The sequence below is a fragment of the Accipiter gentilis genome, chromosome 7 (assembly GCF_929443795.1).
Source record: "Accipiter gentilis chromosome 7, bAccGen1.1, whole genome shotgun sequence".
In the NCBI taxonomy this organism is placed as follows: Eukaryota; Metazoa; Chordata; class Aves; order Accipitriformes; family Accipitridae; genus Astur; species Astur gentilis.
The window spans coordinates 10,313,591-10,338,701 of record NC_064886.1 but is presented as its reverse complement, the minus strand read 5'-3'; the positions used below and the strand labels follow the sequence as shown (position 1 = coordinate 10,338,701).

General features: G+C 65.3%; 5 protein-coding genes across 7 annotated transcripts; all 5 read right to left on the bottom strand.

Moving 5' to 3' along the window:
- Nucleotides 1–572: 572 nt before the first annotated feature.
- IGSF9 (immunoglobulin superfamily member 9) lies at nucleotides 573–13,170 on the bottom strand. The gene is made up of 20 exons (XM_049806242.1): nucleotides 12,850–13,170; nucleotides 12,392–12,583; nucleotides 8,137–8,289; nucleotides 7,848–7,999; nucleotides 7,500–7,617; nucleotides 7,172–7,313; nucleotides 6,822–6,967; nucleotides 6,487–6,629; nucleotides 6,269–6,409; nucleotides 5,983–6,099; nucleotides 5,497–5,647; nucleotides 5,219–5,342; nucleotides 4,950–5,125; nucleotides 4,567–4,817; nucleotides 4,291–4,375; nucleotides 3,661–3,831; nucleotides 3,388–3,433; nucleotides 1,597–2,994; nucleotides 1,141–1,286; nucleotides 573–953 (listed from the first exon to the last, which is right to left on the bottom strand). The coding sequence occupies exons 1-20, from the start codon at nucleotides 12,905–12,907 to the stop codon at nucleotides 754–756; spliced, it is 4,110 nt and encodes a 1,369-aa protein (XP_049662199.1). The 5' UTR covers nucleotides 12,908–13,170; the 3' UTR covers nucleotides 573–753.
- Nucleotides 13,171–15,360: 2,190 nt separating this feature from the next.
- Nucleotides 15,361–16,958, bottom strand: DUSP23 (dual specificity phosphatase 23). 3 transcript variants are annotated; one of them, XM_049805558.1, is made up of 4 exons: nucleotides 16,851–16,958; nucleotides 16,092–16,364; nucleotides 15,686–15,867; nucleotides 15,361–15,517 (listed from the first exon to the last, which is right to left on the bottom strand). In XM_049805558.1, the coding sequence occupies exons 2-4, from the start codon at nucleotides 16,359–16,361 to the stop codon at nucleotides 15,490–15,492; spliced, it is 480 nt and encodes a 159-aa protein (XP_049661515.1). In that variant the 5' UTR covers nucleotides 16,362–16,364; nucleotides 16,851–16,958; the 3' UTR covers nucleotides 15,361–15,489. The 3 variants fall into 3 exon arrangements, with proteins under 3 accessions (XP_049661515.1, XP_049661516.1, XP_049661517.1); XM_049805559.1 differs by having other exon boundaries at nucleotides 16,092–16,404; nucleotides 16,851–16,946; XM_049805560.1 differs by lacking the exons at nucleotides 15,361–15,517; nucleotides 16,851–16,958 and having other exon boundaries at nucleotides 15,682–15,867; nucleotides 16,092–16,836.
- Nucleotides 16,959–17,365: 407 nt separating this feature from the next.
- Nucleotides 17,366–19,090, bottom strand: LOC126040797 (serum amyloid P-component-like). Its single transcript, XM_049805702.1, has 2 exons — nucleotides 18,376–19,090; nucleotides 17,366–18,101 (listed from the first exon to the last, which is right to left on the bottom strand). Exons 1-2 carry the CDS (start codon nucleotides 18,593–18,595, stop codon nucleotides 17,506–17,508), a joined length of 816 nt encoding a protein of 271 aa, XP_049661659.1. The 5' UTR covers nucleotides 18,596–19,090; the 3' UTR covers nucleotides 17,366–17,505.
- An 88-nt stretch (nucleotides 19,091–19,178) lies between these two features.
- On the bottom strand, nucleotides 19,179–21,217 carry LOC126040798 (serum amyloid P-component-like). The gene is made up of 2 exons (XM_049805703.1): nucleotides 21,065–21,217; nucleotides 19,179–20,802 (listed from the first exon to the last, which is right to left on the bottom strand). Exons 1-2 carry the CDS (start codon nucleotides 21,126–21,128, stop codon nucleotides 20,183–20,185), a joined length of 684 nt encoding a protein of 227 aa, XP_049661660.1. The 5' UTR covers nucleotides 21,129–21,217; the 3' UTR covers nucleotides 19,179–20,182.
- A 165-nt stretch (nucleotides 21,218–21,382) lies between these two features.
- ACKR1 (atypical chemokine receptor 1 (Duffy blood group)) lies at nucleotides 21,383–24,575 on the bottom strand. Its single transcript, XM_049805701.1, has 2 exons — nucleotides 24,312–24,575; nucleotides 21,383–23,828 (listed from the first exon to the last, which is right to left on the bottom strand). Exons 1-2 carry the CDS (start codon nucleotides 24,330–24,332, stop codon nucleotides 22,899–22,901), a joined length of 951 nt encoding a protein of 316 aa, XP_049661658.1. The 5' UTR covers nucleotides 24,333–24,575; the 3' UTR covers nucleotides 21,383–22,898.
- Nucleotides 24,576–25,111: the final 536 nt, after the last annotated feature.

Sequence of the window (25,111 nt, the reverse complement as noted above, 5' to 3'; positions counted from 1 at the left end):
GGGGGTGACCCTGATGGGCAGAACAGGGTGACACGGGTCGACTTGGCGGGGCAGACGGGGGTGACACATGGGCGGGACCCGGGGGGGGGGGGGAGACGGGGCGGGCCCGGGGCACAGCCCGGTGCGACCCGACGTGACCCGTGGCACAGCCCACGAGCGACCCCCGGAACACCCCGGGGCCGGGGATGACGTAGTGCACTCTAGGCCCCACCCCCATGACGCGCTCCCGCGGCATGGCCATATAAGGGAACGAGGCGCGCAGACCCCGCCCCGCGTGGGGCTGCAGCCAGACCCCGCCCCGCCCGCAGCCCGAGAGGGAGGGGGGGGGGGCACGGGGCAGGGAGGGGGCTGCGGGTGGGAGACCCTTTAGGGGGGCACCAGGAGGGGAGCCCGCACAAAGCATAGCGACGGGGAGGGGACGGACGGACATGACACATGCAGCGGGAGTAGGAGGTGGGACACGGTGAGGGATGCAGGGAGCATGGGGGGGGGGGGATGTGTGTGTGTGTGTGTGATAGGGAGGGCCCCAGGCTCGCAGGGAGCACAAGGATGGGGGGGGGGGGGGGCGGGGAGGGAATAGTGGCAGGACTCTGAAGGGACAGGGGTGCTCTCGGGCAGGGGATGGTGGGTGCCCGGGGGGGTGGGGGACACACCCGTGCCCCTGCCTGCCACACAGGAGCGGGTGCTGCTCTCACGCCTCTTTATTCCGCCCCTACATCCCTCTTGCCCAGCCCAGGAGGTCCCCGGGGGTCCCTAGAGCAGTGTGGCCAGCTCAAAGCGCTCGGCGCAGCACCCGCGGGGACCCAGCCGCTGCCGGGCCACCTCCCTGCGGTGCCGGGACGCTGCCAGCTCCTGGCGCAGGGCCCTGCTGCGCTCCGGGGGGCCGCCCGCCGCCGCCGCCAACGCCTCCGCCGACACCGAGCTCACCGGGGAGGAGCCACCACCGCCAGGCTCTGCGAGGAGACAGGCAGCGTCCGGCCCAGATGCGTCACCCACCCACCCGCGGGGCCACCCCCAGGGCTGTGGGTGCCAAAGGGCCCTGCCCCCCCCCTTTTCCCAATGGCCTCGCCCTGGGAAGAAGGGTGGTGGACAGCCCCGCAGGGCCGTGACGGTTGGGGGTTGCGGGGGTCCTGCACTCACTCTGCCGCTCCAGGTCACGCAGGACAATGGTGGAGACAGGCCGCGCCGGGTCCCCGCTGCGGTAGAGCTGCAGCGCCTCGAGGATGTCCGACTCCAGGGCAAACTCCGCATCCCACTCGTAGTTCTCGTCCACCGAAGTGTTCCTCCTGTGGAGATGGGCATCAGGATAGTCCCCACACAGGCATGGCGAGGGATGTGGGGACACAGGGGGGAAGCAGGCAGTGGGTGAGAGGGCAGGCAGGGATGCTGGGGGGAGAGCTGGGGTGGTCCCCAGGGGCAGGGACGGCAGGGATGCCATAGGGGGGTGTCCCCAGGGAGCAGTGGCCGGGGTGCCACAGGAGCTGGGAAGCAGCAGGGCGGCTCCACACCAGGATGCTCTGGCCAAGCCTTGTGGGACAGGCTGCGAGATGCCCCAGCATGAGCCGGCTCGTCCCCGGCGTCCTGCCTGCGGCTCACCTCTTTCCGGTGCCACTGAGGGCTGGATCCATCCTTGCCCTGCCCTCCTCCGCTGCCAAGCCTCCGCCATGCCAGCTGCCCCTGTCCCCAAGTGGGGTACCCAGGCAGTTTCCCCCCAGGGATGGTGCCAGCGAGGGGGGCCGCAGGAAGGAGGCACTGCCCCGGCCGCTGCTCTGGCTAGTCAAACTGCCCCGTGGCAGCTTCTCCAGGGGCGCAGGATCTGGCGGCCTGCCTGGTGCCCAGCCAGGCTCTATGGTGCCAGCTGAGGGCATGGCCTCAGTCCTGCCGCCACCAACGGGGAGGCGGTGAGCCAGCTGGGTGGGGGGCCGCAGGCTGGTCCCTGGGCTGGGGGAGCTGGGCCAGGCGGCAGTGCCAGGCAGCGAGGCCTTGGCAGGACCCACCGGCAGCCTGGGGGGTTTGAGGAAAGTGGCAGCTGGGGGAGAGGTGGCGTTGGCACAGGTGTCGATGCAGTCCGGGCACAGCGTCCGCCCCACGTGCTGCAGGGAGCCCCCAGACTCCGAGGGGGTGGGCGGTGGGCTGTCAGCAGGCTCTGGCTGGCTGCCAGCATGGCTGGGCTCTGCTGGCTCCTCCAGGGGTGGCCAGTCACCATCAACACACATCTCCTTGAAGAAAGGCAGGCTCAGGTACTGGAGGATCCCGCTCTGGGCTGGGGGGCTGGCCGGCTGCCAGCTGCACCCAAGGCTGGGGCTGGGGGAAGCCGGGGGGCCGAGGGGCAGCTGGGGGGAGCCCTCGAGGGGCAGCGAGTCCCACAGGGCGCTGGCAGTGCTCTGGCAGGGCCCGGTGCTGCTGGGGCTGTCACGCAGCTCCTCCACAGTGCTGTAAGGCAGAGTCGCGGCGGAGGCCACGGGGCTGATGTTGATGATGCACAATGCCGCGGCCTCATCCACGGGGCTGCTGCTGCCATAGCCGAAGTAGCGGCCCTGGCGGTAGCTGGCGGCCCGGGCTCCCCGGCGGGCCTGCCCCATGGGCCGGGGGCGCAGTGAGACCCCCTTGTGCCAGATGTGCTGCTGCTCCTCCTCCTCCTCCTCCTCTGTGGGCAGCTGGAGGTAGGGCTGGGGCTGTGGGCCCTGGGGGTCCTGCTGGGGGTACAGCTCTGGCTCAGCATAAGGCAGCGACCCGAAGCTGCTCTCCTGTGGCTGCGTGTCAGTCTCCACCACAAAGCGCCCGTCAGGGCCACGGCAGATCCGCTCCAGGGGCACATGCTCCCCGACGTGGCTCTCATACATGGCGTACCGGGAGCCGGCCCCAGCAATGCTGAGACCCAGGCTGGTGCCGGCCTTTTCACCCCACAGCAGCGTCCGGCGCAGGCTCTGGTAGGGAGACGGCTGCAGCTTCAGCTTCACGGTGCTGTCTGGGCTACCAGAGCCATGAGAATTGCTGTAAGGAAGAAGGGAGCTGCTATAGCACCCCCATCCTGGCTCCAGGCTTGTGTGGCTGCCCCCCATGCCAGGAGAGCTTGTGCCAGGCATCTGGCAGCAGGTACCATGACCCTGCCACCGCTGCTGTGAGCTCGACAGACCTGCTTCTGCACTTTCTGATCCTTCCTTCAGCCAGAACTCCCCAGAAGCAGCACCCCAGGGGAGCCCTACCCCACGGCACGCCCTGACCCCAGCACCCCTCTCCTAACATCCCCTCTGTGGCCAGCCCTCGGCCAGTGGTGGTGGTGGTGGCTGGCTGCCTCCTGGTCTGTCCCTCTGCCCCCAGCCAGCAGTGAGTGAATGATAGGGAGCGCAGCGAGATGGGGAGGGAGCATGGCATGGCATGACTTACTGTGGAGGTGGAAGCTTCTTGCTGGGGGAGAAGACGAGTGGTGGATCTGGAAGGTCATGAGAACACAAGGGGATCACACGGCGAGCAACTCAAAGTGATGATGAGGAGACTGCGGCACCCACTCAGCCCTGCTACCGCCCCAGGGGAGCCCCCCAGCCCCAGGCTGGCCTGTCCCCTCCCTGGGCACAGGGTCCTGCCGCCCTGCACATGGCGCTTTGAGCTCTCCGGGAGCCCTGGCATCGAGGCACCTGCACCCGGGCAGCAAGCTCCTACCTTGCCTTCGCTTCTGGATGCGGGCAGCACGCCGGCGGTTCATGATACAGGCAGCCATTGTGCTGAAGATGATGGCCACGCTGAGGAAGCAGATCCCACCGACAACCCCGGCCAGCACTGGCTGCGGCAGGAGCTCTGGCAGCTGGGTGCGAGACGGATACACCTCCATGCCTGGGTGAGACAGGAGACACCATCAGAGGCTCGGTTACCCACAGGGCACACCCGCATGGCGGGCACAGCCTCCCTCACATCACCAGCACCACAGAGATAAACAGCAAAGCCTCAGCTCTCTTGCCCATTGGGACTGCTCTGCCTTCAGGCGGACCCATGCCCTCCACTATGCCAGGCACCAGGAACAGGGATGCTCTGTGCAGAGCTCTCCTGCTACCTGGCCCGTGAGACTGAGGTCACCCCAGACCTGCATGTGGAGATGGGTGTTCCTACAGTATTAGCTCTGGGGGTCCTGCTCTGGGCACTGTGTACCCTGGTCTAGCAGTAGGGACACTTGCAGGTGGGAGCAGTGTGAAGGGGTTTCTCTTTGGGAAGATCCTAGTCCATGCTGGGCACTTCACACCTCTGATTTCTATCCCCAGGGCAGGAAGAGCAAGTGGGCAGCAGCCCAGGCCTTACCTGCTGTGGAGACATTCACTGTGTTGCTAGGATCGCTGATGTAGCTGCCAGCAAAGGCCACCAGTCGGAACTCATAGAAGGCGTCCTGGGGAGCAGAGGGCCGTTAGCCTTGTTGGCACAGTGGTCAGCCAAGCCTCAGCTCACACAGCTGCAGAGCCGAGTGGCTCTGCCAGAGGCCCCAGCTCTGGGTAGCAGCGACACAGGAGATCTGATCTTCTCCCTTGCTGCGTCGCCTGAGCTGCCCCACAGCCAGGGAGCACCTGGTGAAATTCCCACCTTGATGAGTCCTGGCACCAGCACCTGGGTCTTCGTGCTAGGGATGGAGCGGTCCAGCACCTCCCAGCCACCCTTGCCCTGTCGCAGCTCCAGCGCGTAGCCGCTCAGCGCCACCGAGAACTGAGCTGGGGGCTCCCACTGCAGCAGGACCCCACGCACAGTCTCATTGGCGGTCAGAGCCTGCGGCGGGGACAGGAAGACGCGCATGGTCATGGCTGGCGGCTCTGGAGGCACTGTGGTCACTGGGAAGCCTGAGGAGAAAAGGGATGCTGGTGTGGGAGCTAATGTGAGGGGACAGCAGGGCAGAAACAGGAGCCTCCTCAGTGCTTGAGGGCTCTGGGGGGACAGGAGCTGCTTTGGGGAGCACACAGGCCCCCTCTTACCCCTGGGCATAGAGGTGACAATCTGGCTGAAGGGGCCGCTGCCCAGCTTGTTCTGGGCCAGGACGCTGAACTGGTAGCTTAAGTCTGGCTGCAGATTCTCCACCAAGAGGTGCTGAGCCCCCACTGGCACAGAGAGTGACACCCAGTCATGATGGGCCCGGGGTGGATGCTTCACCCTGAGGAAATGTGGGAAATGGGAGTCCAGAACTGAGGGCCCCTGGTAGGGCAGAGGGGGCGTGGGACACCAGACGCTGCCCACAGGGACTCACAGTGGTGTGTACCAGACGCTGAACCTCTGGAAATAACCTCCATCAAACCCCGGCTCCCAGGAAATATTGGCTGCCAGCAGGAGTGGGAGCACAGAGACGTTAGTGACAGCATGAGGACTGGTACCTGGTGGCAGAAGCAGAGAGAAGACCTGTCAGATGGGGTGGCTTAGACAACGGTCATGCAGGAGCATTTCCATCCCTTCCAGCACAGGGAGGCTGGTGTTGTACACCCCAGCCCAACACCCACAGCATCTGCCCACTAGGGACCAGCAACTCACCCAGCACGTGGACAGAGGTGGTGGTGCTGACACTGGCCACCAAGTTGGTGGCCGTGCACTCCCAGACACCATGCTGCTCCTTGACGAGTGGGCGGAAGATGAGGCTGCTGTTCCCATCCACCTGGGCACCACTCTTCCCCATGCTACCCACCTGCATGGCAAGGCACAGACACACCGATCATGAGCAACCACCCACCCCACCCAGGGCTGGGATAGCTAACGTGATCCACCACCCTGGTGCTGGTTTAGGAACCGAGGGGTGAGACTTCTTCCCTGGTTTCTTAGGGGTGGACACAAGCAAAGTGCCCTGAGCCCCTTCTACTGCAGGAACCAGGAGAGAGGTGACCCTGTAGCACCTGGTGACCCAGAACATATCCCTGCAGGGACGCCGATATGGGGACTGTGCTAGAGTGATGCCCCAGAGGCCAAAAGCAGCATCCGCCTCCCAGGAGGTCTCAGCTGGTTCCCCAGAGCGGCAGCTCCTACCTTCAGCCAGGTGACAGTTGGGGGGGGATCCCCATGGGCAGCGCAGGGGATCACCAGCTCCCGGCCCACCTCCTGGAAGTATTCCTCCTTAGGGCGCACCGTGAAGGCAGGGGGGTCCTGGAAGACAGGCACACATGGTGAAGGGCTTGGTGGCAGGCAGGACAGGGTGCAGACCTGCAGCAAGGCAGGCCAATGGGCACGCAGTGTGCCTGGGCTGCTCAGCACGGCAGGGTGGGAGCAGCTTGGGTGAGGGGCTTGGGCAGTGTGCCCATCTGCCCAGCCTCACCTTCAGCAGGACACGTGTGGGCCGGGACTCGCCAGCAGTGCCATAGCTGTTGTACGGGGTACACGTATACACTCCCAGCGCATCATCATTCCCCATCGCAATGACGATGGAGCCATCTGGTCTTGTGGACCAGCCAGGGAGCTGGAAGATTGGGGCACAGGGTCAGGATGAGGGGCTCAGGGGGGTGGGAAGGCAGGGGAGGGTGCAAGCGGTGGTACCTTGTCCAGCTCCAGTGGGCGCCCATCCCTTGTCCAGCTGACGGAGAGCAGAGGGGGGTTGGCCCTGGTGGGGCAGCGGATCACACCCTGCATCCCCTTAGGCAGGTGGGTCTCTGGGAGCATGGTGGTCACCTGCGCTGGATCTGCAAGGACAAACAGGGTGCCAGGGCCTGCATGAGGGCCGCAGGGGGCCAGGGTCCCTGTGGCAGCTGAAGGGGTACCTCCTTCCCACCACAGCCTGTGAGGACCTCCACAGGCTGGCCCAGCAGGGCCTTTCCGTGAGTGGAGCTGCTGACAGCATGGCCCAGGCTCGTGAGGGGCTGTGGGGCTCTTACACAGCACTGTGACGAAGGCTGAGGCAGAAGGCGGCTTCCACAGCCCATTGCTGGGGATGCAGGTGTATTTGCCGGCGTCATCTGGGGTCGTTCGCTGGAGCAAGAGACTCCCATCCACCAGGACGCGGACCCGAGCCTGGAGGTGGCTGCAAGGGAAGGGGAGGGCAGTGGTGAACAATGTGGCTGGGACTGTCCCCACTGCTCTGGGATGAGCGAACCCCCCCAGCCACGCACCCAGCTAGCCCATCACTCTGAGCCACGCTTCACAGGGCCACAGCAGCCCCCACCAGCCCCAGCACTGCCGGCAGGAGCCCGCAGCCACCTCGGTGCCATCCCTGTTCCCACTGTACCTGAGGTGGAAGACATTGCTGCTGCCCTGGAACCAGGTGTAGGTGAGATTTCCTGGGTACGCCTCAGCCTGGCACGCCAGAAAGGCATCTTGGGAGACATTGACGGTGACGTTCTGGGGTGGCACCACGATGATAGGTGGCCCTGCAGTGTGAAGCAGAGGGGATAGTGAGGACTGGGAACGGGGGGATGGCCCCAGCTGCTCCCAAAGCCCATCATACCCGCACCTGCCCCAAAACCAACCCCTGCGATGTGGCTCCCTCTGTGGCCTGTGGCAGCACCCAGTGGGGTGGCCTACATGGCCAGGGCCGGTAAAGCACCTGCTCTTACCCTGCACGAGTACACGGGTGGTGTGGGTGATGGTACCCTCCTTGCTGGAAGCATGGCAGGTATAAGTGCCTGCACTGGCGCGCTCCACAACAGCAATGCTCAGCGTCCCGTTCCTCACCTGCAACAGCACTGGGCATGTGGCATGGCCACCAAGGGACAGGACACCCTCAGGAATGTGGCACTGTGGCAGGGCTGGTGGCAGTAGGTGGGTGCCACCATGGTGGGGATGGGCACCTGCTCTCCAGCCAAGCAGAGTTGCATTGCTCTGTGTGCCTGGCTGCCCCACAAGACCCTGGCTGAGTTGGGGGACACACCACAGAGGGGTAACGGGTGGTTTGCTGTCCTCACCTGCACTGTGTCCCCACTCTGCACAGCCAGGTCACTCCTCTTCCAGATGACAACAGGCTGGGGGTTGCCAACAGCCGTGCAGGTAAGGCTCAGTGCGTCCTGGTCCTGCACCTCCACAAATGCAGGGGGGGTCTCCAGGAAAGTGGGGGGTGCTGTAAAGACAAGTCCAGACCCTTACCCCCAGGTCCAGCTCAACTGGTGTTGGAAGACGAGTGGATCTAGTCCCAGCCCTGAGAGATCTTGGCTGGTGCTGGGCAGAGCGGTAACCAAGGGTGGGATCTACTGGTACCGTTGACAGTGAGGTGGATCCAGGTGCCGTTCTGGAAGTCGGCGTCAGTGCTGTGCCGGTCAAGGAAGAGCACGCGGCACTCGTACCAGCCTTGGTCCTCGGCACGCAGAAGGTCGATGCGCAGCGAGGCGCCTTCCTCAATCCGCACACGACCTGCACACCCAGAAGCAGCTGTCACAGCCAGTGCTGCCGGCTGAGGGACAGCTGCATTCCTGGGCCACCCACCCACACAGCACTTGCCCCCACTGAGGGCTCAGTGACTTCCCTGGGGAGTGGGGCCAACTGCCCCACTTGGCAGCAGCAGGGTCTGCCAGTGTGGCCAGGCTGCGCTCGGCCTTCTTCCACCTCGGCTGGTGCTACAGAGGGCTGGGAAGGGCCACGGGACAAAAACCAGGGTGGCTGCACCATGGTGGAGGTTGGTCACACCGACATTTAGCACTACACCTCCCGCTGCTGTTGGGGAAATGGGAGAGGACGTGGAGGTGGGCTCTGCTACCTGTCCCTGTGTGGGGTGGCCTTGGCAGGGACCCCCCTGACAAGGTGGGTCCCTGCACCTTGAGCATTGCTCTCAGCAGCTGGGCAAGAAAGCTGGTCCCGCTGACCCCTCTGCCTCCCCATTGAGCTGCCAGCCTGCCTGCAAAATCCCTCCCTGCCCCCTTCTCCCTTGCCTTTCAGGGACCCTTCTCCTGCAGCCTCAGCTGCCCTTTCCCCCAGGAGCCCCCCCCAGCAGTCTCACCCTTAGGAGCCCTGCTAAGCCTCGGGCACCCCCGCACCGTCCCCTCTCCCCGTGGCACAGAGGGGGTGAGGCTGAACCCCTCGCCCGCCTCGCAGGCATGAGTGCTACAGACCCCTCAAGGGGCACAGCAGCGGGGTGCTCTCCCGGACCACAGGGCCCTTGGCCCAAGCAGGCAGCAGCCCCGCGCCCCACGGGCTCTTTGATGAGGAGGAGGATAAGGGTGCAAAGCGACAGCGAGCACAGCCCTTTAATCCCCTGGGCTATTATCAGAGCCATAATCGGCTCAGGCGTGCAGCAGGCAATTGGCTCAGCCCCGGCTGGGGTGCACAGCCAGCAGCACCCACTGGCCTGGCACCCCCGAGGCTACCTGCCCCCGAACCCACTCCAGGCATCCATGGCCCAGAAAACTGCTCCAGGCTGGGGATGCGGGTTTAGCCACAGGTGTGCCACTGCCTGCGGTTGCCTTGCTCCCAGCACACCACATCAGGCCCACTGCCACAGTCCTGGCAGCACAGCACGCAGCTCTTGGCACTGGAATAGCTCCTGATGCTCCCCATCGACATCTGAGAGCTCCCCGAGTCCAGCAGCTTCCTGAAGTGTTTCCAACAAAGCAAGCTTTGCCGAATGCTGTTGTCAGCTCTACCCAGGAGGTCAGTGTCACAGGCAGTCCCACACGCTGCCCAACCCACTGGAGCCCAGGCAGGGCACTGCAGGAGCGCTACCGGCAGCAGGAGGCCGCATCCTGCCAGACGAGCCTGGCAAGGAGGAAGAGGAGCGGTGGGACCCAGGCAGACTGGTTTGGGCACGGAGGCTGAGTGGTTGAGGGACAGGATCATATGCAGAGTGCTGGGGCCGTGCAGCCCTGCGCAAACCCAGCACACAGACACGTGCAAACCCTTCCCAACAGCGCCCGGACTTCTTCCAGCCGCTGCAGCCACCTGCCACATCTCCCACCCCTCCTGCTTCTCCCCACAGTCAGCTCCAACCCAGACCCACAGAATCTCCTACGACAGGAGGCACAGGGACAGATGGACGTATCCGGGTGCCTCTTACAGCACCCCTCGCTCAGAGCACAAAACAACAGTCCATGCAAACCTTGAACACGAAGAGGGTGGCAGAAGCAGTGAGAGCGATGGGAGCCATGGCAAAACATCCGTGGGACAAGGGGTCTTCCCACGCCTCACCCCAGAGCCGGCTCCCATGCTGAGCCCTGGGAAGCAGGGCAGCTCTGGGAAACTGCATCCCTGCCTGCAGCTGCCAGCTCACAGCCCCAGGAGCCAGGCGGGAGCAGCAGGCTCCTGAACAAAGGTCCCTTTGGAAGGGATCAGAGTGCCCTGGGGACGCCCCCCAGCCTCCCCCTAATCCCGCATGCCGGCCCCAGCCCCCTCCTCCTCTTCCACCACCCTGCTGATAACAAAACCTCCGCTGCCCTCCAGACCAGCATCCCCCAGTGCCTGGCAACCGTCAGAGGGACACAAAGGGGGCTGCAGACCCAGCCGCCATGCTTGCCGCCAGGGATGGGGTGCCCAAGCAGGCGGCCAGGCCAGAGACCAGTAGCCCTCCTCCAGGCCAGCTAATAGCAAGGGATGGCCCATGACACCATGGGGGATGGTAGCACCTAGGGGAGAGCTGACTCTGTTCCCCCAAGCGGTCTCACAGAGATGGCTACAGCCCACCTTGTCCCCAGGATGCCCGAAATTGCCTGATGTGGGTGACAGCAGGGGCTCCCTGGCCCCTCTGGGTGACACCTGATCTGCTCTGCCTGGGAAGGGCTGGAAAAAGGGGCTACCCTCACCCTTACCCTGCACCCTCAGCCCCTGCCCTTCCCTCCATCCCTTCCCAGCTCCCCAGAGGATTGAAAACAAGCCGCCCCCGCTGCCATGGTGACAGCCGCCAGCCCCCCCCGCCCACCCACCTCGCCCTCATTACAGTCACCAGACCCCTTCCCCCAGCACATCCCCCCCAGCACTGATCCCGGAGCAGCCCAACCTGCTCCCCCCACCCCTCCCCCAGGGCCTCACTGGCAGCAGGGACAAGGGGGGGCCGAGGGCAGCGCAGGCAGGATGCTGGCAGGTCCTTTCTGGGTAACCTGAGCTCCTGCAGCCAAGGGGCCCTGCAACGCAGGCTCAGGTAACAGGAGCCCAGGGCAGGCCTCCCAGTAAAGCAGGTGCCTCGTCGTCACCAGAGGGTTTGTTGTCACCACTGGTCCCACAGAGCCAGCTCGGGGCTGGCCATGGAGCAAAAGTGTCCCTGGGCACAGGCTGGCAGCAGGGAGAGATCCAGGTGTGTCCCAAAAATCACTCTCCTCCTGTGCAGCCCAGAAGAGGCAGCATCTCTCTCTGCCTGCAGTCAGGCAGGACAGGGGTTGGCTCAAACCTCAGCCTGCCATGCATTTTTTTAGGCAAGGGCCTGTTTTGGCAGCGGGGGCAGGCTCCTGACCTAGGCATGATCCAATCTGGTGCTCCAGCCCTCCCCATCCTTTCCCGTGGGAGGATTTTGGTGTGTTGCTGCCACAGGCTTTTGGTGCCAGGCTCAGCCCAAAATGCTCAGCCCTTCCCCTCCTCCCCAGCTTCCTCATCCTTGAGGGACGCTCCCGTTGTCTCCACCTTCATGCTCACAGGGATCCCTCTTGCTCTGCCACCGCTTCACTTTAAATATCCCATAAAGAGAATATCCCCCTCCCACGCCACAGCCCTTTCCCAGCACAGCTTTGCTTCAAATCCCAGCCAGCCCAGCACCACCAATTAGTGGCTTCGCCAAAATCCCCTCCCCAGGCTCAACCTTCAAGCATGGGCCAAGGCGGTGGCATGGCAGTGCCTGGGCACCCGCGGCCTCTGGCACAGGGCATCCCACTGTCACCGGGCATCCCACTGTCACTGGCCCCAGTCCAGCGCAGCAGGCAGGACAGGAGAGCCGGGGCAGCGCAGCAGGCAGTACCACGACACCGCAGCTCGGATGCGTGCGGGCAGGTGCTCAGCCGTCCCCATCTGCAAGCAGGTGGTGCTGGGGGAGGCCTTGGCAGCCAGAGGCCACGATGATGGGAGCGATGGCTGGTGTGCTAGGAGCCTCCTGCCTAGGGAGCTTCTCCCACCCTCCACCCCGGTGGGGATCCCTCCCTGCTGCAGAGCTGGGCCAGGGGCTGAGTCTCCCCTGCAAGCTGGGTATTCACATCCCTTCTGTCTCCTACTCCAGCCATCCCTGGAACTGCTGCACAAGGACAGGACTCTGCCCTGCCTTGGGGACCTCCCCAGTCCCACAGTGTCCCCTCTTGCTGCCTCAGGGCCAGAGGGAGAGCCCTGCGCTTCCCCACCGTCCTGGGAGCATGATTAATGCTGTCTGACAGCAGCAGCCCTCAGCTGGGGCCCAGCCAAGGAGAGCAGGGACGTGGGACACCGGAGCCAGCCTGGCCGGCCTCGGGTAACCCCCCGGGCCAGTCCCAGCCCGGAGGCTGGAGCCAGGAGGGCCCCCCCAGGACCCCATAACCACTCACCACCATGGCACCCCGGCCGCAGGACTTACCGATGTACTCTGGGTCCACCCGCGGCGAGTACAGCCCGAACTTGATGAAGATGGGGAGGACGAAGCCAAAGCGGACCCACTCGATCACGTAGAGAGGGGGACGGGCCTCGTGGGCGTCCAGGAGGTCGCAGCCCAGCACCGTGCTCTCCCCGACTCGCCCCACCACGGCCTGGGACTCGCTCTGGCCGCTGCCTGGCGGGAGCAAGGCGGGAGGGGTGAGCCCCGCCACCGGGTCGGGACCCTGCCCTCCCCCGAGCCCCGCAGTCCGCGGACCCCTTCCCAACCGGCGGCACCGGCCGCCCCCGGCCCCGCGGCGTCGGGAGCGACACCACGCGCGCTGTCCCCGCCGCCACCCGCGTCCCGGGGGCCTGGCACCGGCCAGACCGGCCCCGCCGGCAGCGCGGCCGCCCCCGCCCCGGCTCGGCCCCTCCGCCGCGGGCAAGACGGCGGCCCCTTACCCTCAGCGCCGGCGCCGGCGAGCAGGCTGAGGACGGCGGCGCGCAGCCACCACCGCATAGCCCAGGTCCCCCCTCAGGCGGCTCCCGGGACGGGGCGGGACGGGGAGGACGGGTGGCGGGGGACCGAGCGGCGGCGGATCGCCGGCGCCTCAGGGCCCGCGGACCGGCGGGCTCCGCCGGGCTGGCCACGGCGCACCGGCCCCGGCCGGGGGGCGCTGGCGGCTCCGCGTCCCGCCGCTCCTCATGCCCGTCCCGCGGAGGCTCGGCTCAGATCCGTCCCCACGCTCCAGCCACCGCCACCACCGCCGCCGCCGGGCGGCCGCAAACAAACCCGCGGTGCCGGGAGGGGCTGCCCCGGGCCTCGCCCCCCGCCCCGCCCGTTGCCACGGGGACAGCCAATCGGGAGCTCGGCGCCGGGCGTCCCCGAGGCGGCCAATGGTGAAGCGGGGCAGCGGGATCGGCGAGGGCTGCTGGGAGTTGTAGTTCTGGCGGGAAGGGAAGGGGACGCGGGTGGCACACTGCTGCGGAGTATGGGTGTGTGATACACCCGTGGGACACGGCGCGGGGCGTGTGCGTGACACAGGTGTGCGTGAGCAGGTGTGTGACACCAGTGTGCCTGCACGCTGTCTGGCTGGGAGCATCGGCTGCCCATGGCTCCCACCCAGGGCTGCTGCAGGCTGAGCCTTGCCATGCTGTGCCCAGTCATGCTGTGCCAAGCCATGCCATGCCGTGCAGTGCCGCACCATGCCGAGCCCTTTCCTGCCATACCACACCATTTCATACCACGCCAAGCCATGCTGTGCCATGCCAAGCTGTGCCGTGCCACACCACGCACAGCGCCGTGGCAGGGAGGCAGCGCACGTGTGGGCACGGGGCACCCCCATGATCGCCATCTTGCCAGGGCTCCCCACCTGCCCTTCCCTATCCCAGCTGTCTCCTCTGTAATCCCATCCTAAATGTGTCCCTGGCGTGGAGATGGCCACCGGTGCGGTGTCCCCATCCTGCCAGGCTGAGCCGGAGCTGGGCTGCCCGCCAGGCTGGGGGCTCCGGAAAGCCTCCTGGGACAGGGGCTGACTGGGGAGGGGACATCCCCCGCGTCCTGTTGCCACCATGGAGCGTGGCATCGAGGGTTGAGCATGGCCATGCTGGACTGCGTGTGCCGTGCTGGGCCCTGCTCTGCAGCACTGCCAAGTCCCAGGTGCGGCACTGAGCACTGGGTTGGGGATGCTGGGGCAAAGCCCCTGTCCCGGTCCCCCTTCCCTGGGACATGGGGGTCTGCAGTCCCCCCCGTCAGCCCGGCCTGGCCCGGCCCCCTGAGCCTGGGAGACTATTAAGGACAGAGCTAAAGTAAGAGGAGTTAAAGTAAATAATTCTGCAGTTAAGCTGCTTTCCTGCATCTCACAGGCCCATGTGAGTCCTGCAGCTCCCATGGGCTTAAGCGCTGTGACTGGATGGTACTGTGCTGTCCCCATCATCCCCGTCCCTGTCCCCTGACACAGGGCTGCCCCCCCCCCCCCCCCCCAGCCACTCGTGCCCCAGGTAAGGGGTGCAGGCAGAGTTGAGCACCCATGGATGGCCCCATGTCCTGACATGGTGTCACAGCCCACCAGAGCCATGGCATCACTCATGGACCATGGGTACTTCTCAAATCTCCACCAGGGAAGGGCCATGGGGCACCGGGCAGGGCAAGGCGCTTCTTTCTGCCCCCGGCTTTTTGGGGTGCTCCACAGCCTGTGCTGAAGACCCTTCCTCGGTCACCTCCTCTGTCCCTGCTGGTCCCACCCCAGGCCCTGTGGGAGGAGCGGGGTCCAGGAGACGGGGACACTGGGGTGCTACAGCCACCCCAAGGCAGTTGGTTGCCCCCAGACAGGTCTCTGAGCAGGGCACAGCCATTTTGTCAGTGGTACCCAGTGCCACCACCCTGGTGCTTCGTTCTCGAGGGAAGATGACGACATTTTGGTGTTTCAGAGCCACATTTGGGGGCCTGGGGAGTTGCCTCGCAGAGGCGATAGCTCCGCCAGCCCAGGGCGCGGACACGGCACTCATGCCCAGTGAGCGCCAGGCGCTCCCAGCCATGTGGCGCACACCCGGGAATGGGGACGGTGACACTTCTTGCACTTAGGATTTAAATGCCACCAAGGTTAGGAGCAGCTGAGAAGAGATTTTCAGGATTGGACTTTTGGACAGAGATGCCTAAATTCCATCTAAGCTACACTTTAAGCATCAACGTCCTGGGCCGGCCCCCGTGCGCTGACGCAGCTGCCACCCTCTGCGTGGCATCACTGCTTTGGCGGGCGACCAGCTCTCAGGCCCGCTTGCTGGTGGCCGAAATGCAGCCACTCGCGCTCCCCAAGGGCCAAGGCTGGGCAGAGACCCAAGAGCCAGGACCCCTGCAGCCGGGACGTGGCTGCCGACCGAGCTGGGTGGCACAGCAGGGTGGCAGGGAGCCTGGCAGAGCCACAAGCGCATGTGCTGCCTGCTGGTTCCCCATACACAGACCTGGAGAGAAGCCACAGGAGAGTCCTTTAATGCCGGGACAGACAACAGAACCTCGGGGCTGGGAAAGGTCCCCCACCATTTTGGAGCGACAGTCTCCATCGAACCCATCCAGCACACGCTGCCCCGAGGAGACGGTTGTGCTCACGCATCCTTGCTGTCCTCTCCAGCACTGTGGCAAGGCAGATCCCACTGGCGAGCTGGGCTTTGGGAGCCGCAGCTGCCCTCCCGCTTGCTGTGCCCGGCACGCCACCAGCTGTGGCCCTGGCATAGCACAGGGAGCCCTCCAGGGAGGGAAGTGACATAGAGCCAGGACTCCTCGCTGCAGGGCTGCACCTACCGAATGCGCTGGCAGAACTGGATCACGGCTTGCTCCTGCTCCCGCGTCTCGATGGAGCCGGGCCGCAGCCGTCGGATCTCCCAGATGGCGTCGCTGCCATTCATCTTCTGTGCCTTTGCCAGGTAGCAGGCCAGCATGGTGCCCGTCCGGCCGTGTCCCAGCATGCAGTGCACTGCCACAGCCTGTCCGGCACCGCCGCACCGTCAGCTGGCACCAGCACAGAGGGATGCGAGTGTCCCTGCCGCAGCCCCCCGTGCTCCCCAGCACCACCCCTTGGTGTCACAGGCATTGCCTCCCTTGGCATAACCTCTCCCTGGGTGCCACCTCCTACCGTGCGAGGTGTCACCCTACTGCAGCGTCACCCCCTGAGCGCTGCCTCCCCGGTGTGATGTGCCCCTCGCCATACCTCACCGCGGGCGTTGGCCTCCTCCACCAGCTGCAGGAAGCTCTGGATCTGCCCAGGTGTCGGAGGGCTGAAGTCAGGCACACGGAGCCGGTGGAGCTGGATGGCCGGGCAGCAGCCATGGTGCGGGGGTGCCCGCTCCGACAGCGACACCAGGTGCCGCACGCCCTGGCCCAGCAGGAACCGGTAGTGCCCCGGCTCCCGCGGCATGCCCAGGCCCGCCAGCCGCCCCTCCGCCACCCACGAGAAGTTGGGGGGCTCGGACGCTCCCATCGCCTGCGGGGATCAGTACTGTGGGCCTGCGCCGCTGCGTTCCCTGGGGACAGGGCTGCTCTGGGGACCCCGGCCGGGCCAGACCCCTGCGAGACCATTGCCAGGACCCCTGGGGACCCCCCCCCCGGTCAGGCCTCCTCAGGATCCCCTGTCAGGCCCCCCGGGAGACCGTGGCCAGACCTCCCCAGCACCCGCTGGCCAGGAGCCCCGGCGTCGGGACTGCCGGGACCCCCTGGCCAGGCGCCAGGACCCCCAGTTCAGGCCGCCCGAGATCCCCGGGCCTGTCCCCCCGACCAGGCCCGTCCCCGCCCCCCCCCGGCAGCCCCGCACCGGCCAGAGCTCCCCGTAGGCCGCACCGCCCGGGCCCGGCTCCCGCGGCCTGCCCCGGGCGGGACCCCGGCCCGGCCCGGCCCGGCCCGGCCCGGCCGATCCCCGCAGGCCGCCCCCAGCAGGCCCGGGTCCCCCCGGGCCCCTCCCGCCCCGCCGTACCGGGGAGGCCGCGCAGCGGCGGAGCGGGGCCCAGGGAGCGTCTGCAAAGAGCGGCGGCGCGGGTGGGCAGGGACCGGCCGCCAGCGGCGGGGCCGGGCCGGCCGCCGGGACACGGGGCCGCGCCCACCGGGGCTCCGGGACTGTACACCCCACCCCCCGGCGGCACCGGGACACGGGGCTGCCTCGGGGCTGCCCCTCCCGGCCCCGGCCCCCCGAGTTTCGCCCCTGCCCCAGGCCCCCTCCGTGTGCAGGGGCTAGCGGGGGTGCACGTCCCGCAGCGCTGGGCAATGGGGTGCCTGTTTCTGTCCCCCCCCGCCCGGCCCCAGTGTCCCCAGGATAGGAGCGGGGCTCCTGGGCTGGCAGCAGCCCCTTCCCCCTTCCTCCTCTCCCGCTGACCCTCGCCCTAATGACTTTTCTGAGCCTGGATTAATTGCCTGAGCCATGCCGAGCTTTGGTGGGCTTCAGTGTGTCCAGCAAAGACCATTGCTGCTTTTCAAAACCATTTCTTTGTTTCTGTGATGCCAGGTGGCTTTATAGGGGGTTACACAGCAGGGAAGGGAGCGGGGACACAGCCCGCACGGCAATTACAGCTTGCCCAGCGCTTGCCAGCCACCCTGAGCGAGAGCACAGGAGTGCACCAACCCCACGCCAGGCGTCAGGGCTTCAGGTAGACTTTGCCCACGATCTGGTAGGGGAAGTTTCTCCAGCCGAAGATGAGGGCTTTGTCAGGTCTGTTGTTCATGGCCTCCATCACCCCCGAGGTGGAGATGCCCATGTCCCACATGTACACGACCGACATTTCCCCCACAAAGGACTGCTGGGCGTCAAAGCCACCCCCGAAGGCATCCTGCTCCTGCCCCAGCACGATGGCCGCCTCTGCCCCCACCGTGTAGCCCTTCTGCAGCCCCTTGTGGGGCCAGGGCTTCCCGTTGAACCAAAAGCCCATGATGCCGGCGGTGGACTCCCAGCTGGTGCAGACATGCTCGCTTACTGCGATGTTCTTGGGGATGCTGAAGGACACAAACTTGCCCCCCACGTAGAGCTGGTACTCACCGGGCTTGGGCTTGAGGAGGAGGATCTCATTGTCCTGCGCCTTGGTGGCGCAGGAGAAGAGGCTGTAGGGCCGGGTCAGATCGGTGTAGGACCTCAGACACACGGTGAAGCTCTGCAGCAGCTGCTCTGGCTTCGCCCTCACCAGCACGTGGGAGTCTTTGATCTCTTGGGGAAACATGAACACGTTGTCTAGCAGGTCTGGGAGAGGTGAGAAAGAGGTGGCTGCTCCTGTCACGGTGAAGGCATCCGGCCAAGTGCCCCAAGGGGAAACAGGATTGCAGTGTGCCAGTGAGGAAGCCACCACCAACCTGGAGGTGGCCTCCAGCATCAGACCCAGAGGTGAATTGCACCACTAAAACCGGCCACATGTGGGCTGGATATGGGGTGCCACGGGCATGGGGTGGTGAGGACGAGCTGTGGGAAGGAGGGTAAGAGCCTTTGTCCCCAGCCATCCCCTTGGTCCTCTCCCTACCATCTATCCACAGGTTGTAGGTGGCCACGGCAGTGCCCAGTGAGCCGGTGGCTGTGCAGACATAGGTGCCCAAGTGGGTCTTGTTGAAGAAGGGGAAGAGAAGGATGTTGTTGTGGCCTTTCTGCAGGGGGTTGTGGCTTCCTTCCTTCTCCCACAGGAACTCTGGGGGCTGAGCCGGGCCAGGTGTCACTCGGGTGGGTGGACACCCCGGGGTGGCCATGCCATGGGGTGGGGGGACATGGAGGGATCATGGTGCTCTCTCCCCAGCTCCTTCTTCTCCAGCTGCTCATGGGGCCAGGGATACTGGAGCTGCCTGCCCCACGCTGGTGCTGTGCCAGAGGCTGTGGAAGGGCGGGGAGTGCCTTACCTGGCGTCCCCTGTGACCTTGCAGGAGAGCATCAGCTGGTGGTACAGGGTGGGTGCCGGTGGGTGAGCCTGGATCTGGGTGGTCACTTTTTCTGCAGCACCCAGAGGGAAGGGCTAGGCTGGGTGTGTGGGGGTCTCCCTGTCCCCTCCGTCCCACCCGTGGGGCCCGACTGCAGCAGCCTGTGGGAGCCACATGTCCCTGCTGCTGCCCCTGCTGCTGCCCCTGCCGCAGCCCTGCAGCACTCTTTGTGGTACCTGGTGTTGTGTCCCTGCTGCCCCTTACTGCTGCCCCTGTTGTGGTGCTCAGGGTGCCCCTTTTGGTTCTCACTACACTGCCATTGCATCTCCTCCTCCCACCCCTGCTGCACCCCCCCTGCACACCCAGCACACTGCGCTGAGCCCACTGCACCCTTCTGTTCTGGGTGCCTCCTCCACCGTGCAGCTACAGTGTGACCCCTGCTCCTCCCCCTGCACCCACTGCACCCTTGCTGTACCCTCGCTGCCCCCACTGCACCCCTCACTGCACCTGCTGCACCCCTTTGCAGTGCTCAGGGTGCCCCACTGCTCCCCACTGCCACCACCACTGCATGTCCCCCTATACTCACTGCACCCACTGCTCCCCACTGCACATTCTGCTCTCTCCATGGGACCCAGAAGGGGTCCCAAAGCAGTCCCTCCGCCCCTACCTTGCGGGGCAGTAAGGTCAAAAAGTGCTGTGAGGGTGAGGAGGCAGAGCCACAGCTCCCCCATGGCACTGCTGAGCCCTGCTGCTGGCACCTCCATGGTGAGGGGGAACAGCAGAGCCACCTTGCCGCGGCCCTACAGCTGCTCAGGGTCTGTGCTGGGGTGAGCGTGGCTACGCAATGGTGACATTCGCCTGTAATCTTTGTCCCCAAGTGTCTGGGGGCACTGACCTGCAGGGCTGTTTGGCAATCTGGTGAGGAGCCTGGGGCTGGTTTGCCTGCCTGGGAGCCTGCAGACCCCGCGGGCTGGCAGGGAGCCCTGGGGACAGTGGGTGTGCATGGGGACGGGCACTGGGGGCAGGTCCCATGGCCCCAGAGGCTTGTGCTGAGCCCCTGCCTGCCTGTCCCTAATCACTTCTGTGGTCAGGCAGCTCTGGAGCTGGTGGATCTGCATCCTGCCCACGCGGGAGCTGGCCGCGGGGTCAGCTTGGGAGGGGAGGGTATGGGCAAGGGAAAGGGTACCCCAGGTGTCAGTGGTGGGTCAGTGGCAGGTGCTGGCACTCAGGGGGACCCTGCCAGGCTGAGCGGTGCCCTCAGCTCTCCCCAGCTCCGTCCGAGCCCTGTCCCGACTGGAGCTCCCTGGCTGGGGCATGCAGATGGCACCTTCTTCTTGGCAGGTTGTAGAGGCAAAGGGGTGATGGGGATGGGGAGGGGAGAGCGGGGGCTGAGACTGTCTCAGCCCCGGATCCAGCCGACTTTCATGGCCCCAGCACCTCCCGGAGTCGGGGTTTCACCACCACATCGCCCTTCACTTCATAGCTCAGGCTCTTCCAGGCTAGGACGGCGGGTGGCAGGCGCAGGGACTGGTAGGCAGCTCGCATCTTGTCTGGGGACAGCCCCACGTCCCACAGGTAGACATCAGCCAGCTCGCCCGAGAATGAGTTGTAGACATCGAAGCCACCCCCGAAGGCGTCCTGCTCCTGCCCCAGCAGAATAGCTGCCTCCACCCCTACCGTGTAGCCCCTCTGCAGCCCCTTGCGGGGCCAGGGCTTCCCATTGAACCAAAACTCGGCGATGCCAGTGGCAGACTCCCAGCTAGCACAGACGTGCTCCCAGTCCCTGCCACCCTCGGGGACACGAAAGGTGACGAACTTGCCCCCCACGTAGAGCCGGTACTCGCCGGGCTTGGGCTTGAAGAGGAGGATCTCGTTGTCCTGCGCCTTGGTGGCGTAGGAGAAGAGGCTGTAGGGCCGGGTCAGATCGGTGTAGGACCGCAGGCACACGGTGAAGTTCTGCAGTGGCTGCTCGAGCTTGGCCCTCAGCACCACGTAGGCATTGCTGGGGTCCTTCCGGAAGACAAACACCTTTCGGTACAGGTCTGGGGGATGAGAGAGGGGATGTGGTGGGAGGTTGGCGAGTCCTGCAGCCCCCTGTGACTGCCTCTGAGCCTTCCTCTTTCCCCCTGCCCTGGGTGACTGCATCCCTGGCGGCCCCTCTGCTGACCCCAGCCTTGCTCCAGCATTCTCCAGCCTTGCTGACTGGGCTCTGGCACAAAGCAGAGGGCTCCAAGAGCTGCTGCCACGTCCCCCCTGGACCTGCCCCACCCAGTGCCAGCTCCTGTCCCCCGGCATTGCCCCTACCTTCCTGGGCCACGATCCCTGAGAGCACCGCCAGGACAGCAAGCCAGAGCTGCAGCTGGCCCATGGTTCCAGGCGCTGTGGTTGATGCTGGGAGAGGAGCTGCCTCGGTGCAGGGCTGCTGCCCGCCAGGTTTATGGGCTGCAGGGTGGGAGGGGACCCGGGTCCCCCCAATCCCATCCCCAGCAGCCTGGCATGCCCAGGAGGAGCAATTTCATGCCATCACGGGGCTGTGTCGCAAGACCCTAGGTCACCCGCCTGCACGGGGCTCCCCTTGGAGCTGTGCCCCAGGCGCGTGCCCACCGGGGCAGCGGGGGCACCCCGGCCACGTGACTTCACCTCGGTCCTCTCGGGTCACCCTCCCCTGGGCAAACCCCCTGTGGGAGCAACCCGGTTTGGTCCCGGCTCGTCTGAGAGGAACAGGGAAAGCTGACCCCGGCCCCCTCGCCCTGATTTGTGGCTCTCGGGCACATCTCCGGGCTCTGCTTGCCCTGTCCTGGCCAAAGGGACGGAGCCTGAAGCTGGAGCCGTGGGCACCAGGTGGCAGAAGAAACCACAGCAAAGCTGAGTGGCCAAGGGTCTGGTGTCCTCCGAGGGTGTCCACGGTCTGGGCATCCTCTGAGAGTGTCCGTGTGTCCTGTGAGCAGATGGGGCTGGTGCACAGCATGCTGTGGCCCCCACCCGTGTGCAGACTGGTTGGGAAGGGGGAGGATTTGTCTGCTCCGGGCTCCATAATGATGGTGCTCGTCAGGGGGTCTGGGCTGGGGATGTGGGGCTGTTGCGTGGGTATGCTGGGGGAGATGGGTGGCAGGGCAACAGCGAGATGCTCTCGGCTGTGGGTGGCCACCCCCTTTTTGGAGACAATGTGGGCTCGTTCCCCACTGTGTCTGTCCCTGAATTTACCGGGGATGAGCCTCCAGGTCCCTTAGGGCTTGGCTCAGCCGGGGCGGCTCCTTGTGTGCAGCTATGCCAGGCCCTGGACCCCGCGGGGGGGGCAGGTCCTGGCTGCAGGCTTGTGCCCCTTCATTGCCCCCCCCCTCCAGCTCTCCATCCACACCCATTTCGCATCCTGTGTGCCTTGTGACCGCATGCAGCCATCTCTCGTGGACCATGGCTCAGACGCCTCCAGCGCTGGATATAAATCACCCCACTTCCCGCTCATGGACTGCAGAGCTTCATTATGAACACTTCCTGCTAATTTGGAGGCATGAAGAGCACCACCTCCCACTTCCCATCCCTCGGCCTGTGGGAGCCTGGCTGAAGGTGATAGATGTCAGCCCCCATGCCCCCCCTGCACCTCCCGGCCCCTGCCATTAACTGAGCTTAGTGAGCGGCTGTGACAGACGTATATATTGTATGTAATTCCCACAGGCTGATCTCGGACATGACGCTTATCTCGGCTTGTCAGGAGGGAGTGAAAAAATCACCCGTTGCTTCACATCACCACTGCCCTTTCTGCCTGCTAAAATCTCACAGTGGAGCTGGGTAGGTGGGGGTTGAGCCTCGGGGGTCCCCAGAGGTGTGCAGGAGCCTGGGGCTGACACCCCCCGGGGACTTGGGGAGATGCTTGAGGCACCCCAGGGCTCTCTCCTGTGAGCAAATTGGGGTGTCTGGCCCCAAACAGTGGGGCTGAGACCCCAAGGAAGAGGACGGAGGGAGGAGAGGCACCAAGCCTGGCACATAATGGGCCCATGTTGCTCTCTTCTGGGTCCTGGGGGAGCGTTGCCTGTGTGGCAGAAGCTGCGGGGTTGGTGCGGACACTGTGGGGAGAGGGGACGGTGCTGGGGGCTGGGGTGCCAGGGGCTAGCATAAGGCCCATGGCTGCAGCTCCAGGAGCTCAGCTGCTGCTACTGGCACCTGCCCTGCAGCGGCAGAGCCAGGCAGCAAGCAGTGCTGCGGGCCCCAGGCAGCAGTGCAGCACCCCCAGCCCCTCGCTCAGCCCCAGCACGTAGTCAAAATGCTCAAAGGTACCACAGGTGGGCTGCAGCAGCTGGGCGTGCAGGAGGAAATCCATGGCCAGCCCCATGCCATAAGGCACCCAGAGCCCAAAGAAGAGCCAGCTCGTGCTGACGCCTAGCTTCCAGCCTGAACGCAGCCACGGCACGGCCAGTGTGGCCACCAGCAGTGCTGCTGGCAGCAGTAGGAAGAGGCAGAGGCAGAAGGCGAGGTGCAGCAGGTACACTGGGGAGAGGACGTCCACGCTCCGGCGGAGGCAGCTCGTCTCCGCGGCTGCCACCGTGCCACTGGCAAAAGCTGCTGGCGTTGCCAGAAGCAGTGCCCCGGCCCACATGGCCACAGCCAGCCGCTGGCTCCGGGCATCCCAGCGACACCAGGCAGTGCTGCAGGAGCCGCTGCCCACCAGCAGCCCCTGTGCGAAGAGGCTCCAGTACCACAGCAAGTGGGTGAGCCTGCACAGCCCTGTGCCCAGTCGCCAGCCCTGCCTGATGCCTACTGCCAGCGGTGGCAGCAGGGTGGCAAAGAGACCCGTCCCCACTGCCAGCTGGGCCACCAGTGCTCGGCTCTGGGGCCAGCCCCAGGCATGAGGCCGCTTGTGCAGTGCCACCAGCAGTGCCCCAGTGACCAGGATGGCTGTGGCACAGGTGATGGCCAGGAAGGTGGGGGCTACGCGCTGGAAGAGGGGACAGTACTGGTTGTGGCAAGGCGCAGCGTCGTAGTCCAGGAAGGTCATGTTACTGTCATCATAGGAGAAGTTGCCCATGATCTCCAGCAGGTCCAGGGAGTTTTCGCTCTCCAGGACTCTAGGGCTCTGTGAATGAGACCAGTGGATGTCAGGCAGGGACATACCCAGCCGACCACAAGTGCCTGCATCCCACAGCATTGCTTGAGACATCCCCTCTGATGGGTTGCTGCTCCCTGCCATGGAGCTGCTGCCCTGCTGGTGCTGAGGCATTCACGTACAGCCCTGGTGCAGGTTGAGCAGGGTGATTTATCAGGCAGGGACAAGCTGCGGCGAGAGGGGAGGCTGCGAGCTCTCAGGGGCATGGGATTGTCCTGGGCTGGCCCTGCTGTGTATGGAAGCACAGATTTTCTTACAGCCTCAAAGGAGGGTTGCAGACCCCCAGTAGGTGGGTGCAAACCCCACCGAGCCATCTGCAAGTGACTGCTGGCAGCACCCACTGCGAGCTGTAGCCCTGCTCACCAACTGTGCACCCACATGGCCCCAGCCCTCGCATCCAGCAGTATGGGAAGTCGCTGAGGAGAAGTGGCAGGGGATGGGAGAGGCACTCACCACCGGGATACAGTTGCCCATGATGTGTGTCCCAGGACGGCACCTGCTCCTCTGTGTTCGGAGGTCTTCAGTGGGTGCTGTGCGTGGCAGCCAACGCTAGCCACGTGTGCTCACCACAGGGCGCTGTGCCCAGCGGTGCATGCTCAGGGGTGCACGCTCTCCAATGGGTACCAGGCACAGCAGTGCACACTCTCCAAGAGCCGTGTTGCACAGTTGGTGCCTGCTCCGTTCGCTCTCCCTCGGGCTCTGCTCCTCCTGGTCGAAAGGGAGGCGAAGGTCTGCAGTAAGGAGATAAGAGCTGCCTCGTTAATAGGCAGCCCTGCCCTTCTGGCCTGGCAATACCCTTTGCCAGGGCCTGAAGGAAACAGGCGGGTCACTGCTGCCAGTAAAGCCAGCGAGCCGCCAGTGCAAGCCTGCAACTTCTCGGGCAGGAAACAATCACTTCTTGGCAGAACACCTTAAATTAATTAGGAATTGTATTTACAGGCACCCTGCCTGTGTGGATGCTTCTATTGCTGGCCAGGACTCAGGCGTGTGCAGAGTTTCATCCCAGGGATGCCGGCTGTGTGCAAGCCCAGCTCTGGGGCATAGCGTGGGTGTTGCCGGTGCAGGATGCGGGCAGCTGCCAAGGGGACCCCGTGGCAGCGCAGCCCAGACACTCGGTACTTTCCAGCTCCCTTATGTCAAGGAAATTTGCAGCTCTTCCTCCAAAAGCCCCACTGGGAGGCCAGATCCTGTGAGGTCACCCTGCAGCACTGGGGTTGAGTCATGGGCTCCCTGGGCTGCAGTGGGCAGCAAGA

Bases quoted from the DNA above. Each gene is read 5' to 3' on its own strand.
- IGSF9 (XM_049806242.1), bottom strand. From the start codon at position 12,907: ATGCGGTGGTGGCTGCGCGCCGCCGTCCTCAGCCTGCTCGCCGGCGCC. The intron at 4,376-4,566 runs GTGGGAATTTCA...TCTGCTCCCCAG, and splicing joins TGGTGCCAGGACTCATCAAG to GACGCCTTCTATGAGTTCCG. The intron at 954-1,140 runs GTGAGTGCAGGA...GTCTCCTCGCAG, and splicing joins GCGTGACCTGGAGCGGCAGA to AGCCTGGCGGTGGTGGCTCC.
- ACKR1 (XM_049805701.1), bottom strand. From the start codon at position 24,332: ATGGGCAACTGTATCCCGGTG. The intron at 23,829-24,311 runs GTGAGTGCCTCT...TCTCATTCACAG, and splicing joins TGGGCAACTGTATCCCGGTG to AGCCCTAGAGTCCTGGAGAG.
- DUSP23 (XM_049805558.1), bottom strand. From the start codon at position 16,361: ATGGGAGCGTCCGAGCCCCCCAACTTCTCGTGGGTGGCGGAGGGGCGG. The intron at 15,868-16,091 runs GTATGGCGAGGG...GGTGCCGGACAG, and splicing joins AGGCCAACGCCCGCGGTGAG to GCTGTGGCAGTGCACTGCAT. The intron at 15,518-15,685 runs GTAGGTGCAGCC...GCCTTGCCACAG, and splicing joins CAGTTCTGCCAGCGCATTCG to TGCTGGAGAGGACAGCAAGG.
- LOC126040798 (XM_049805703.1), bottom strand. From the start codon at position 21,128: ATGGGCCAGCTGCAGCTCTGGCTTGCTGTCCTGGCGGTGCTCTCAGGG. The intron at 20,803-21,064 runs GTAGGGGCAATG...CTCATCCCCCAG, and splicing joins AGGGATCGTGGCCCAGGAAG to ACCTGTACCGAAAGGTGTTT.
- LOC126040797 (XM_049805702.1), bottom strand. From the start codon at position 18,595: ATGGCCACCCCGGGGTGTCCACCCACCCGAGTGACACCTGGCCCGGCT. The intron at 18,102-18,375 runs GTAGGGAGAGGA...CACCTCTCCCAG, and splicing joins CTACAACCTGTGGATAGATG to ACCTGCTAGACAACGTGTTC.